Source organism: Akanthomyces muscarius, chromosome 1 (assembly GCF_028009165.1).
Source record: "Akanthomyces muscarius strain Ve6 chromosome 1, whole genome shotgun sequence".
In the NCBI taxonomy this organism is placed as follows: Eukaryota; Fungi; Ascomycota; class Sordariomycetes; order Hypocreales; family Cordycipitaceae; genus Akanthomyces; species Akanthomyces muscarius.
Genome location: NC_079241.1, coordinates 1,818,788 through 1,833,134, shown reverse-complemented (window position 1 = coordinate 1,833,134; position 14,347 = coordinate 1,818,788). Strand labels below are relative to the sequence as shown.

Sequence of the window (14,347 nt, the reverse complement as noted above, 5' to 3'; positions counted from 1 at the left end):
GCCTCGAGCGAGTCGCGGCTAGCTTTCCCCTTGCCACCACCACTCGATCCGGAGCGTTCCGTCGTCATCTTACTGTCAGAGCTGCTGAACTTATCGTCAACAGACCTTGTCATTTCAACTTCGGGTAAATCGTCTCTCTCGACTTCACCAACACTAACCGCTTCATCAAATCGCCTCTCTTGCCTCTCGTCACCAATCGTAGTCGTATCATCTCGTTTTGAGGTTCTGGCCGTGAAAGATTTATTGTTGTCCTCAGTGTCGCTGCCGAATTTCGGAGACGCCTTGGCCTCTGCAACATCTCCTTGAGTTGACTGGCGCTTCTTGTCTTTCTTTGACTTCTTCTTGACTGGCACAGACCAGCTATCTTCGCCTCGTGCTTCGGCATCGGACATGGCAGCAGGCTCTTCGACAAAAGCGGTGTTGTCGGTAATGAACTCCGGCTCAGCGACATTAGCCTCGATCGGCGCTTCTTTGGTCGATGGCTTGCCAACCGAGTCCTCCCAAGCGGACAAGGACATCTTCTTAGACTTCTTTCCCTTGCCTTTCTTGGCTGGTGTAGCCCACTCGTCCTCTGCCGTGGGCTCCGGTTCGGTTTGAGTCACCACAGGACCACTCTCTGGAACCGACTCGGGAACGGTCTTGTTCTCAGTATCCTCAAAATCAGCAAGTGAAATAGACTTGGTTTTCTTGTCCTTTTTGCCCTTCTTTTTTGTAGGCATAGCCCATTCATCTTCAGCCGCTGCGGGAGGCGTTACCGACTCCGGCTCAGCAGCAGGCGTGGCGATGGGTTCCTCAACAGGCTCTGCGCTTGGCTTGTCCTCGACGGCTTCAAGCTCGGCCAAGGAAATAGACTTGTCTTTCTTGCCCTTTTTGCCCTTCTTGTTCGTAGGCATGGCCCATTCGTCGTCAACCGCTTTGGGTGCTGTTGATGGCGATGGCTCGGCAGCAGGCGCGATGATGTCTTCTTTAGCAGGGTCCAAGCCAAGCTTTTCCTCGATGGCTTCGGGTCCGGCCATGGGCTTCTCTTCGACAGCTTCAGGCTCAGCCAAGGAGATGGACTTATCTTTCTTGCCTTTTTTGCCCTTCTTCTTTACCGGCATTGCCCATTCGTCATCAGCTGCTTCAGGAGTCGTGGTGATGACTTCCTCAGCCAACTCGGGGGTAGACTTGTCCTCAATGGCTTCATGGTCAGGCGCTGGCGGCTGCTCGATGGCTTCGGGCTCAGGCACTGGCGTCTCCTCCACAATTGGAGGTTCAGCCAACGCGACCGACTTAACCTTCTTGCCCTTCTTACCTTTCTTCTTTGAAGGCATAGCCCATTCGTCATCAGCCGCTTCAGCGGCCGTGGCGACGACCTCTTCAACAGGCTCAGCGTTAAGCTTTTCGTCAATGACTTCGGGCTCAGGCGTTGGCTTCTCATCCACAACTTCGGGTTCAGTCAAGGAGATGGACTTGTCTTGATTGCCTTTCTTGCCCTTCTTTTTAGAAGGCATGGCCCACATGTCATCGGCTTCAGCTTCGGCCGGAGCAGTCTCGGGAGCAGCCTTTTCGACTCCAAACTCACGAGCCTGCTCTGGAGCAGGAGCTTGCTGGACGGGTTCGGGCTCGGAAATAGCTTCTGGTGTGGCCGCAACGAGTTCCTCTATTAGAACAGGCTCAGGTTCCACGTCCAGGGTGCTCTGTCGCTTGGATTTCTTGCCCTTCTTGCCTTTCTTGGTCGGTAAAGCCCATTCGTCCTCCTCAGCTGCTGGTGCTTCGGTCTCTGGGACTGTAGGAATCTCAGGAGCAGGTTCTGATCCAGGTAGCTCTTTGGCAGGCATAGCGGCAGCATCAGCCTCGGCAGCTGCCTCAGGATGAGGGCTGGTAAAATCGAGCCCAGATTTGCGTTTTTTGTCTTTCTTTGATTTCTTCCTAGAGATTGCAGCCGCTTCGAACCCGGTTTCGTCAACAGGCTCGCGAGCTATCACAACTGCCTGCTCCTCGCGTGGCCAATCGTCGTCATTCACTTCGTCAGCCCACGATGACTTGAAGGACTCAGAGGCAGGAAAATCAGGAGCTGCTTCTTCAGCAGTCGGCTCCGTAGCTCCAAATTCCTCCGTCGCTGGCGCAGGTTCACTTATGTCGAACATTGAAAGACCGAGTTTCTTGGCCTTCTTCTTGTCCTTCTTCAACATGGCTTTCGTGATGAACTTATCGGATCCAGATTCAGTTGTAGCGGGAGCTGAATCAGTTACAGGCTCGACCTCCTTGTCGTCATGCACAGGGTTTGGCTCTGGTGCAGCTTCTAGAGGCTCGTCCATCAATGTGCTGGCTCCAATGGCACCAGCAGCAGCTCCAAGAGCCGCAGCGGCAAGCCCCTTTTTCTTCAGCTTCTTCTTATCCTTCTTGGACAGACCTGCCATCCACTCATCCTCTGCCTCTGCTTCCTTGGCGCCTGTTTTCTCAGAAACATCGGGAACTGTTTCCTGGGTCTCGGCGTTGGAAATGATATCGGTGGGCAGTTCGACGGGATTTTCTTCGTTTATGTCGGTGGCAGGGTCAGGAGTTGGCTCCACTGCTGTTTCTTGGGACTTCTTCTTTTTCCTGTCCTTCGAAGGCTTCACTGCGAAGCTACCCCAATCATCCCCTGCCTCAGCTTCCTCAGCTGGCGTCACAGGGGCAGGCTCTGTGACAGGCTCGGGAACAGATTTGGGGACATGTTCGGAACGGGTGGCTGTCTCAAGGGAGTCGATTCCCTCCTCGGCCTGAGAAGTAGGCTCAGCGCGAGGTTCGCTAACAGGCTGGGTGACGGGCTCCTCCTCCGGAGTTGTGGTCGCTTCACTCATGGACTTCTTCTTCTTCTTCTTTTTGTCCTTTTTGGAAGATTTCACAGTGAAACTACCCCATTCATCTTCAGCCTCAGCCTCCTGAACAGGCGGCTCAGGAACCGTTTCCGTAACAGGCTCAGTAACGGGGTCTGCAAAGGGTTCAGATCGCAGTTTGTCGGTTTCAAGCGAGTCACGTTCCGCCACAGCTTCGGAGGGAAGTTCGTCCTTTGCCTGATTGACAGTTTCATCTGACGGAGTTGAGGCCGCCTCAGCAAGTGACTTCGTCTTCTTCTTCTTGTCCTTTTTCGAAGACTTGGTGGTAAAGCCGCCCCACTCATCGTCAGGCTCAGCTTCTTTCGTTGTCGGCTCGACTTCAGACGGAGACGTAGAGTTGTCGTTCTCAGCCTGGGGGGCAACCTCAGTGCTCTTGAAGGGTTGTTCTACCAAAGGCTCGGCGGGTGTCTCGGCGGGTGTCTCGGCGGGTGTCTCCTCAGGCTGTGCAATGGCTTCACTCATTGACTTCTTCTTTTTCTTCTTGTCTTTCTTCGAAGACTTAGTAGTGAAACCGGCCCACTCATCCTCCGCCGTAGGCTCTTCTGCTGTTGACTCGATAGATGGCTCTGCCGAGTCCTTGATTTCTGTGACAGTATCAGGGGTAATTGTAGTCTCGGCGGACGGCTCGACCGAAACATCGGCCGGGTTTTCCACTGGCAGCTCAGTTGGCGGCTTCGTAGAAGGCTCCTCCGACAGCGGAATGGCTTCACTCATCGACTTCTTTTTCTTTTTCTTGTCTTTTTTCGATGACTTTGTCGTAAAATCGGCCCATTCGTCCTCTGCTGCAGGATCCTCTGTCGTTGTCTGGGTAGATGGCTCACTCAACTCTTTAGGCTCCTCGACCATGCCGGTAGCAGTAATAGACTCAGTAGGTTGTTCGACTATTTGCTCAACCGCAGGTTCTTCGGATACAGTAGCTTCCAGCGTTTGCGGGCTAGTCTCACTCATAGACTTCTTCTTTTTCTTCTTGTCCTTCTTCGAGGATTTAGTAGAGAAGGTAGCCCACTCGTCCTCGGGTTCAGCGGCCACAGCAGGCTGCGAGGCGTCCTCAAGCTGAATTTCTTTGGAGGCAGGCTCAACTTCAGCTTGTACGGCATCGTCTTGGGCTAGTGTCTCAGCCGCAATTGCTTCCGGTGCATGCTCTCCCACAGGCAGGGGCTCCTTGGGAAAGGGCTTTTCATCCTCAAGAGTGGTAAACTGGGCAGACTCCCTCTTATTCTTTTTCTTGTCTTTCTTGGAAGATCTGGTAGTGAATCCGCCAAATTCGTCGTCCATGTTTGCTTCTTGAGATTGCGCCAACTCGTCGCTCTGAGTGTTTGCCGACGCGGGAGCGTCAACATCCTTGACTTCCGATCCAGGCTCGGGAACGGGGGGTGTTGGCTCGCTGTTTACCGCTTCAGGATCTTCCAAATTTACCTGTTTCTTCTTCTTTTTCTTGTCCTTCTTCGAAAGCTTGGCAGAGAAGTCATCCCACTCGTCGTCGGGGTTCGCCTGGTCCGGCTCAGCAGACTTTGCCTCAGCAACAGGACCTAAGGCAGCTTCAAGGGGCGTCTCAGACTCGGCCGCCTTGATCTCAGGTTCAGTAGACTCGACCGCCTCAGTTGACTCGACAGGCGGAGTGGGCTGCACAGGCTCAGTGGATTCGAGTTTGGGCTCGTCCATAGAAGTTTGTTTCTTCTTCTTCTTCTTGTCCTTCTTGGAAGACTTTGTCACAAACCCACCCCGTTCGTCATCGGGATTGGCCTCTTTCTGCTGCACTGGGACTGACTCTGGTTCAAGAATGGGCTCGATGGCTGGAGCAGCTAAGTCGTTTTGCTCTACGCTGGCATCTTTGACGGCATCAGTAGCGTCACCGAGTGGGTTGTCGGATGTCTGCTCAGCCGGTGTCGCAGTTTCGACTTCAATAGCTTCCTTGGGGGTATCGACAAGAGTCTCCTCTAGAGCAGCCTGCTGCTTCTTCTTCTTCTTGTCCTTCTTGGACATCTTGGCCGGGAAGAGAAAATCAGCATCGTCAGCAACGGGCTCGGCAGGGGCTCCAGGGAGTGGCTCCTCGGCAACAGGCTCAGCCGCCATTACATCAGTCGCATTGCCTACCTCGGCGGTATCGATGGATCTCGATACACTCTCAGGCTCGAGAACAGTCTCGGCAGGTGTCTCGGTAGCGACGGCAGTGTCTGCCTGGGGTTCAGGTTCGTCCCAAGAGAAAGAAGAAGTCGACTTCTTGTTCTTCTTGCCCTTTTTGCCTTTTTTGCCAGTCGCCGTCGGCCATTCCTCCACGAGCGGTTCTGTGGAGGCGGGCGCTTCTTTGGTAACTTCGAGCCCCAATTCCACGGTTGGCTTGTCTGAGATGTCGGCGAAAATTTCGGGTTCCTCGGTCAGGTGAGATGCGACAACGGTGTCGTCCTTCGGCTCATCGACTTTTTTTCCCGAGATGAGTCTGCTCCATTCGTCGTCTGACTCGGCGTCCGTCTTGTTCTTAGCAGCGACGGCAGCGGCTGTTACATCAGCAAAGTCGAGGTTCTTGTCAGACTCGGTGGCAGTGGCGGCCAGGGCTGCATCTTCAAAGTCCATTCCCTTGGAAAAATCGGTATCTTTGCTCTCCGGAGCAGAGTCCTCAGTCAGATCCCAGACATTTTGCTTCTTCTTGCCCTTCTTTCCCTTTTTCTTGGAGGCAGAAGCGTCGCTCCAGTCATCTGGAGGGGGCTGGCTGTCTGTTTGCGTGGTGTCCGCGCTGGCAAGATCCAGTTGGGTTTCGTCAAAGACGGAATCTTGCACAGATACCATGGTGTCCTGTGCCTCGAGAGCTGGGACAGTAGCGTCGTCACCACGAGCTTCGGATTGAGCTGCTTCAGGTACAGAGGCCTCAATTTCAGGCGGCAGAATAACAACTTTCGGTTCAGGCTCAAACTGTACAGACTTGCGCTTGTCCTTCTTCTTTTTCTTCTTGTCCTTGGTGACAACAGCAAACTCGTCTTCGGGGTTGGCAGTAGTTTCTTGCTCCCGCTGTTCTTCAGAAACAGCGGGTTGCTCAAAGCTCTCTTCGATCGGCACATCTCTGTCCAAGACAAGCTCAGGTTTTTCAGTATCCTCCGCCCCTGGTAATTGGTCGTCAGCGGTGGGAACTGGCTCCTCAGTAGGTGCAGCATCGTCGAGGACAACAGAATCCTTCTTCTTCTTCTTTTTCTTGTCTTTCTTAGAAGTAGTGGGAGTTGACCAGAAATCATCAGTCTCGACGGTATTAGTCTCTGCAGCCTCGGCTAGTATGTCAGTTGGGGCGTCAGGTCGAGATTGTTCAGCATCTGCCATAGAAGCAGTCTTTTCGATGGCAAGAGCGTTCTCTTCATATTCTGCTGTGGTCGGAACCTCCTGCATAGTCTCCGCCGCTAGCTCCAGCTCAGCAGGGACATCATCGAGCACAAGAGACTTCTTCTTCTTCTTCTTGTCTTTCTTAGAAGTAGAGGGCGTCGACCACTCATCGGCAACATCTGCAACAATGTCGTCAACCTTGTCAGGTTGCGGTTCAGGAGCGGCCTCAGTCTTAGTTGCGTTGATTTCTGCGATTGGATCCTCGGCAGGAAGAGCCTTCTCTTCAGCATATCTTGGGAGGGAAGTTTCCTGGGCGGCATCTACCACTGGTTTCGGCTCAGCGGAGACATCGTCAAGCAAAAGAGATTTCTTCTTCTTCTTTTTCTTATCTTTCTTGGAAGTAGAAGGTGTCGACCACTCATCTGTAGCATCTGCAACAGTGTTGTCGGCGTTGTCAGGCTGCAGTTCAGGGGCGGCCTCAGCCTCGGCTGCGGTGACTTCAGCTACTGGCTCTTCAGCAGGAAGCGTTTTGTCTTGCTCGGCATCCTCCAGAGCGACGGGCTCGGAAGAAGGCTCTTCCTTAGGCTTTGAGTCGACCTCGGGTTCAGGATCAAGCTGCTGACCCTTCTTTTTGTTCTTCTTCTTGCTCTTCTTCGTCGGGAGTTCCCATGGATCAGCCTCCTCAACAGGAGTAGGTTCAGTCTCACCAGGAAGATCCCTGGTTTCAGAAAGAACATCTTTAGTGTCGACAGGGAGGCTCTTGCCTTCTGACGGAGCATCCTGGGTCTCTGAAGGGAGAGCATCCTTGGCCACGTCGGTGGAAGACAGCAGTTCGGTGTCAGGCTTGGGCTCTTCGGCATATGTCTTGTCGGCGGGAGCCTGGGTTGCTAAGGCAGCAGCGCCAGCAATGGCAGCGGCGCCCACGGCGATAGGCGCCGCTTCAAGAACATCATCTTCCCACGACTGGGACTTCTTCTTATTCTTCTTGGATTTTTTTGACTTTTTTGGCTCTTCAAAGGCATCACCTTGAGTGGGTGTCTTTTCAAGATCCTCCACGGTAGCGGGGGCCTCAGCCACCGAAGTAACAGGCTCCTCAACAGTACGAACAGGCTCAAATGTAGGTTCAGAGACTGGCTCGGTAGCTGGCTCAGCCGCTACAGATTCGCTCAAGTCCAGGGGCTGGTTCTTCTTGGCTTTCTTGAGCTTCTTCTTCTGTTTGGCGCTGAGACCAGCCCACTCATCAGGCTCCGCAACAGGCTCTGCCTCAGGAGCAGGGGCCTCTCTTGTCAGCGGCGCAGGTTCGGGTTGCGGCTCATGATGCTCCGGGGCGTCTTGCATGGCCATCGAGTCCTCCGACCAGCGGCGCGAGCCAGCGGACTGCATGTCGAGAGCATCCTCAAAACGCTCATCAGCCGACGTCAAGTCTTCCGTAATCTCGGGCATGATGTCATTTGATCTACGGTGCTTGCTCGGGGTCGAGCCGCGTTCACTCTGTAAGGATTCGCTGTCTAGAGTGGCGGTCGTCTTGGTCGATGAGGGTGTCGAGTTGAGCAGGTAGGAGCTTCGGTCTTTGGACATGGAGTCGACCGCATCGGGATCGTCCGTAACCGGTGCCTGGTCCATGTAGGACGGAAACTCGGGCCTGATCTCGGCTCTCGGGGTGCTTTCCTGCGAGCCAGCGTGCTGTCCGAGTGAGATTGGCAGGTCCTGAGTATCGATGTGAAGGCCAGAAGAAGCAAGGTCAGCAGGAGAGTTGTCCTCGGTGAAGGAAATCTCCGAGGCAGACTGGGAAGGTGGGAGAGCGGGGAGATCCTCTTGCTTGATGACCATCTCAGTAGAGCCATGGCGGGAGTGCTCGAGCAGATAAAGGGGCTTGATTTCGCTGCTGTTGGGCCATGATGTGCCACGAGAGGACCGCTTGGTGGCTGAGTCTGGTGCAGTGCCAGTTTGAGAAGAAGACGGTGTGGGAGGAGATTTATAAGTGCCGCTAGGACTAACAGGACCGCGCTGCCCCATGCGCAGCGAGATGGGAATGGCGGTGTTGCTCGGCGACTTAACCGGCGTCTCTTGCGTGCTGCGCCGGCGGCGGTGCGCAAGCTGGTCCCGTCTCATGCCGTGCTCCTCGGGGGGGGTGTCTGGCCGACTATCCGGCAACGATGGGAAGTCCTCTTCCGTCTCGGATCGCGGGCTGCCGGGTTCGCTTGGTGGTAGAGGGAGAAGATCGCCATACTGGGGATCGATGGCAGGCTTGATTGCGCGTGGGGCAATCTCGGGGTCAAAGGTATCGTAGTCGTAAGATTCGACTCGTGAGGTCCGGCGAGCGTTGTCGTCTTTATGGGCCTCGGAGGAGCGGTCGGTGGCATTGGAGCGAGAGACGCCGGCAGCAACGATGGCTGCAGCGCCCGCCAAGCCGACACCCGCGCCAAGGGTGCCGGCATTATCTAAAAAAGACTCCTTCTCCTTCTCCTTCTCCTTTTTGTCATCCTTCTTAAAAATGCTTGCAAAGAGGCCGCTGGAGCGCTTGCTCTCCTTGCTCTTGCGGACATCACCGGGAGCAGAGGCAACAGATACGACAGAGCGGGCGTCGTCATCGTCGTCGTAGTTGCGAGACGAACGCTTGCTGCTGCGCCCATCCCGATCTCTGTCCCGATCGCGATCTTTGTCCTTCTCGCGTTCGCGGCGACGGCCGTCACCACGAGCTTCCGAGACGACAGACGAGACATCGCGGTCATCAAACAGGCTGCGTCTACGGCTGGGGATATCGCTGCCGTAGTCAAAGTCACCTTCCGTGCCGCTACGTCGCTTCGACCTGCTGCTCTTCCTGCTCGCATCGCTGCCGTATCCATCATCACCCTCGCGATGCTTAGATCTGCTGCTCTTCTTGCTCATGTCACTGCCGTAGCCATCTTCACCTTCCACGACACTGCGGCGCTTGGATTTGCTGCTCTTCTTGCTAGCATCGCTGCCGTAGCCATCAAGTTCACCTTCAGTGCCGCTTCGTCGCTTAGATTTGCTGCTCTTCTTGCTTGCGTCGCTGCCGTAGCCGTCAAATTCGCCTTCAGTGCCGCTTCGTCGCTTCGACTTGCTGCTGCTGCTCTTCTTGCTCGAGGTGGAAATTTCAGACTCGGCAATCGAGCGGGGAGCGTCGTCCTTGTCCGACTTGGACTTGCGCTTCGACTTGGTGGGCGTGTCCCAATCGTCCACGATGCCGTCAACAGGTGCAGCATCATCCTTGTCTGACTTGGACTTGCGCTTCGACTTGGTGGGCGTGTCCCAATCGTCCACGGTTCCACCACCAGGTGCAACGTCGTCCTTGTCCAACTTTCGCAGAGACTGCAAATCGTCGAAAGCGTCAGCGGGTACTGTGACAATCTCCTCCGGGGCGGCGTCTTGGCTCTTGCGGCTCTTCTTCTTCTTTTTCTTGCTCGAAGACTCCTCCCAGGCGTCGTCCGCGAAAACTTCACTAGGCTGAGAGCGCTCAACAACGACCTCAGGTTCAGCTGCAGGCTCAGGCACGGGGTCGCGGCCGTCACCCTCGAGAAGAGCCAAGGCCTTGGCCTGCTTCTCGCGTCGCTTCTGCTCCTTCTTGGAAAGCTTGGACAGGTCCTCGACGGCATCCTCAAAGGTCGGGGTTTCGGAGGAGTCAGGAGCCGTCTCTGTAGGGGTGCTCGGTTCGGAAAGATCCAGAGACTGGCGCTTGAGCTTATCGAGCTTCTTCTTATCCTTCTTGCTGAGCTTTTTGGTCGTCTCCCACTCATCCTCTACATTACCGTTGCCGTTGGCAGGCTTATCGCGCAGAACGCCGCCAGGTTCGGACACCACGGAACGGCTGGAGTCCTTCTTGCTTGCAATACCCATGACTATATCAGACATGGACCTATGGTTCCATTCGTCGCCATTTGCCTCCCTCGTGCCTGGGGGCGAGTCACGTCGTCGGTACGTGGGGTCATCGACGACAATATTGGAATCAAAGCCGGTATCTTTGAGTCCAGCGGCGAGAGTGGCTGCAAATTCAACGTCGTCGGCGAATGATCCGGGTAGTGTGTTCCTGGTAGGGCTGGCAGGTTTAGGGCCAGGGACAGGAGGTTGGTCACGCGTGTCGACATGGTAGACTTGCTCGGGACCTCCTGAGGCGCCAACACCGCGCACATCAGAGATCTTGGAGCCGTATTCTTGCTTGTCCGACTTGCGCTTGGAAACTGTCTCGGGCTCGCCAGAGGGCTCACTGCTACTACCAGCAACGGCAGCAGCAATGATACCCCACGGGCTCGACTTGTTCAGCTTAGCTCTCGGCTTCTCCTCTGGCTCGGCTACCTTTTCTTTCTCTACATCGCTCCTACCGTCAGCACTCTCTACTTCAAAACTCTTGGTCGAGTTCTCGCCCCAGGTGACGGATTTGGACGGCTCCGCTCTGACGAGGTCTCCCTTGGGTCCGATGACAACTTCTGCGGACGAGTCAGATCTCTTGCGTGTCTCGGGCTGGCCCCTGGTCGTTTGCTTCTCGATTCTGGGAGTCGGCTCCCTACTAGGTAGGGGTGTGGGGAAGACGAGGTTTAGGACAGGTCGGTCTCTTTCACAGGATGGGTCCCGCGACTTGAAGCTAGACTTGCGCTTACCATTCTTCTTCTCAAACCTGCTGGCTTCCGTAGGGAAGATCTGGTTGTCGATCCGCACATCGGCGTTGGGCGCATCGTATGGACCGACATTTTTCTGCCGCTCGTGCATCTCGGGAGGCGTGACAATTTTAACCTGCTGGCTGTTGTCGTTCTCGGGCGTCTGGCTGCGGATCTGCTCCTCCTCGATCTTGCGGGCAATGACGGATTCTCTGTAGTATCGGTCCGCCTCTTCTTGGACGGTGTCTCTGCGCCAAGAGTTGCGGTCTCGAGATCCTTCTTCGTCATAGCGGTCGCGACGGCGTTCACGGGAGCGCTCGGCCTCCACAGCAATGGCAGAAGCAACGGCAGCGGCAGCTACAGGGATAGTAGCATGTTTTGCTTGGTCGTAGATGCTGCGTGCTTGATGCTCGCCTTCCTCGTAATCGTGAGAACCACGCTCGTGGCCCCTGGCGTGGTCGTGGGAGTCGTGGTTTCGCTCCTCAATCTCGAAAGAATCCTTTCGGCTCAGTCTTGATTCACTAGGTGCCAGTGGCAGATACGGCTCGTAGTCGTCAAAGTTGGGCTCACGTTCAACGGTGACAATGTTGGGTGTCAATGGGCGACCCGGAGGACCTTCAGGGGCTGCCAGGTCTGCCGTGGAGAAGGCTCCGTCGGCAACTTGATAGAGAAAGGGATCGATCCTTGAGCTTGGGACACCCTGATTATGATTAAAGTTATGTCTGTCAACAGACTTGCCATTGTCCTTCTGGTAATCGTCGCGACTGGAGTATGCCTTGCTGTCTCGCTTCAACGAGTGAGAGCGTTCGCTGCGCGGTTCCTCCACGTCACGCTTGCTGCGATCCTTGCGAGAAGACGAGGGCGAGTCGATGTAGTAGTTGGTTTCCGTTTCCCGACGCTTGCGAGGCGTTTCTTCTTCGTCGTTTCTGGAATGGCGTTTATGGTCTTTGTCGTCGTATTTAGAGGAAGGGTACGAATCACGCTTCGACTTTTTGCTGTCCTTCTCCTTCTCCTTTTCAGAGTCCTTGTCTCGCCGCTTCGTATCACGGTCACGGTCCCGTCGGTCCTTGTCGCGCTCACGCTCACGCTCACGCTCTCGTTCTCGTTCTCTTTCGCGCTCGCGATCCTTGTCACGTGCGCGATCTCGCTCAGCTCGCTCCCGCTCCTTTTCGCGCTCGCGCTCCCGTTCACGCTCGTACTCGCGTAGAGCCTTTTTTTCCTTCTTGTCCTCCTTGCGGTCAGAGGCCAAGGCAGCGACGCCAGCGGAACCAATGGCGGCAGCCGCCAGACCAGCAGCAGTACTGGCGTTAAAACCATGGCTGTCACGATCTTTACCGTGGCGAGAGTCGCGGAGGCTAGAGTCCTCCAGCTTCTCAGCATCATAGACTTTGGAAGAAACAGGCAGCTTGGGAATGGGCTGCTCAAGAGGCAGAACGGATGTGCGCGAGCGGTGCGGCAGCTCCTGTCTAGACGTGGCGTCGGCATCAAACCTTGTAGGGTCTGATGTGGTAATTGGGTAGACTTCCCGCATAGGGCGCCTGTCCAAGGATTCGGGGCCGGAGCCGTATCGACGGGCGCCCGCCGTCGTCTGGTATGTGTTGGAAGAGGGGGCATGCGGGTCTTGGCCAAAGCCACACGGCGTGTTGATCATGCCGCGCAGCGAGTTGACGGGGCCGAATAAGCGAGGGTCGACGACAGAGTTTCGTCTCTGAGGGTCCGCCAGAGCCGCGGCTGCTGCAGCACCAGCGCCGCCCATTAAAGCGCCGCTCGCAAACGGCCCAACGCCGTGGCTGGAACTACCAGTCACGTTGGGGCGCACGGCAGAGCCGACGACAGAGCCGTACGCCAGAACAGAGTCTGCGCCGTCGCTCTCTGCGTCCGAGGCATCCTCCCAGTCGGATTCGTCACTTGACGATTCTCCATGCATCTTGGAGCTGCCGATTCCACGGGAGCGCGACTCCTTGCGACTCTTGCGGTACTTGCCGAGTCCCACCGCCGCCGCCGCCAGCATGGTGGGCTTGACGTAGCCCGCGGCCTTGAGATCATGCTTGTTTTGCTTGCGCGCCAGGTCGGACAGCTGGCGGCCGATTTCGAGAATCTCTTCGTCCGTCTTGCCGCGCGTGGGGCCCTCGGGCCTGCGCGGGCCGTCAGAGACATCGGCATCCCTGTTTCTGCCGGGGCGACCGCTGGCGCTGGCGACTGCGGCGCCGTAGCGGAAGCTGTTGCTGCCACCGGAGCTGCGACGGCGCACTCTAGGGGCGTATCCGTTGGGGGTCAAGTCCTTCGGAATGTATCCGTGTCCGTAGGCGAGATCCGAGTTGACAGACGAGGAGGACGAGTTGCCGGTGCCGCCAAAGTAGAAGGAGGTGCGTCGCTTGGACGAGCGAGCAGCCCGGCGGGCAGCGCTGCGGCGGCGGCGCTCTGACGGCGCCTTGAAAAAGGTGCCCAGAAAACCGCCGTAACGGCTTTGCGGGTAGTGTCTGGAGATGTCCATGAGCGAGGAGGCGGTGGAGCTGCCAGAGCTGGAGCCGGACGGAGCTCGTCTTCTCTGGTTGCCTGGGGCCTTGGCGGTCATGGGAGCGGTATATTGGCGAGGGGGTGAGGATGGTGCCGCATAGGGCATGTTCATAAAGGATGTCGGGTTGGGCATCGAGCTGTAGTCGGGGGCGCGGGTGCGGTTGATGCTATCGCTCTCTTTACGTCGGTCGGTATCGTCCCCGTCTCGGTCACGGCGACGGTCTCGTTCTCGATCTCGATCCCGGTCTCTATCTCGCTCGCGATCAGGCTTGCGCCTGTCAGAGTCATCCCGACTCTGGCGAGTCTCCCGCGCCATGGTGAGGGGAGGTTGTGTGTGGTTATTCCTGCTGTATCCCAGGCGTCTATTCAAGGAGTGAACGGACAAGCAAAGAATGAGACATGGGCAGCAGAAAACATGTACTCGGTATATCGGCTTCTGGATTGGTTTGAGGTGGGAAAAAGGATGGAAGACGAAAATGAATGTTTTGATTTGAAGTGGACAGCGGCCCTTGCGCAGGAGGACTTACAAGGATCCTGGACAAGGACAAGGCCTGGGGGCCAGGCAAACGGGGGGCCTGACGGTGCCTGCGACTGAGCGCTGCAGGCCAGCTTCACCCACTGTACGCTGTTGATGAGCCGCTAGAGCTGAGGAGGATAGCGCTGGCGGGGGACCCATCGACCCGAGCCGCTCCGCTGAAAAGGTGCGGTGGCTGGGGATGACGCTAGAGCCGTCGCAGTAATTTTGTGCGCGACGCCGCTTTAGCAGCGCCGAGGGCGAGGTTGCAGTTGCAGCAGGAAAGCTAATGATGCAAGTATGGCAGGCTTTTGCTGTAGTGCTGGATCTAGTTGCATTTCTCGGTTATAGCTTGCTCTTTTACGCATGCAAAATGGTCTCTCATTCGACACGCTCGACTCTTCCGCCAGGAGCTAACAGCTCTCCAACAATGGGCACAATGGAGTAGTGGGTCTCCTGTCCATTCTTCTGTTTTTGTTCAGACCGCCAGATGAACGTCGGGCAAAGCTATCTTATGCTGAACGCCATGGTTGGGG

At 56.1% G+C, this 14,347-nt stretch overlaps 1 protein-coding gene across 1 annotated transcript; it reads right to left on the bottom strand.

Moving 5' to 3' along the window:
- Positions 1-75: 75 nt before the first annotated feature.
- Positions 76-13,613, bottom strand: LMH87_005565 (uncharacterized protein; the record flags this gene model as incomplete). Its single annotated transcript, XM_056203305.1, has 3 exons — positions 76-84; positions 159-10,612; positions 10,784-13,613. The coding sequence occupies 3 exons, from the start codon at positions 13,611-13,613 to the stop codon at positions 76-78; spliced, it is 13,293 nt and encodes a 4,430-aa protein (XP_056058776.1).
- Positions 13,614-14,347: the final 734 nt, after the last annotated feature.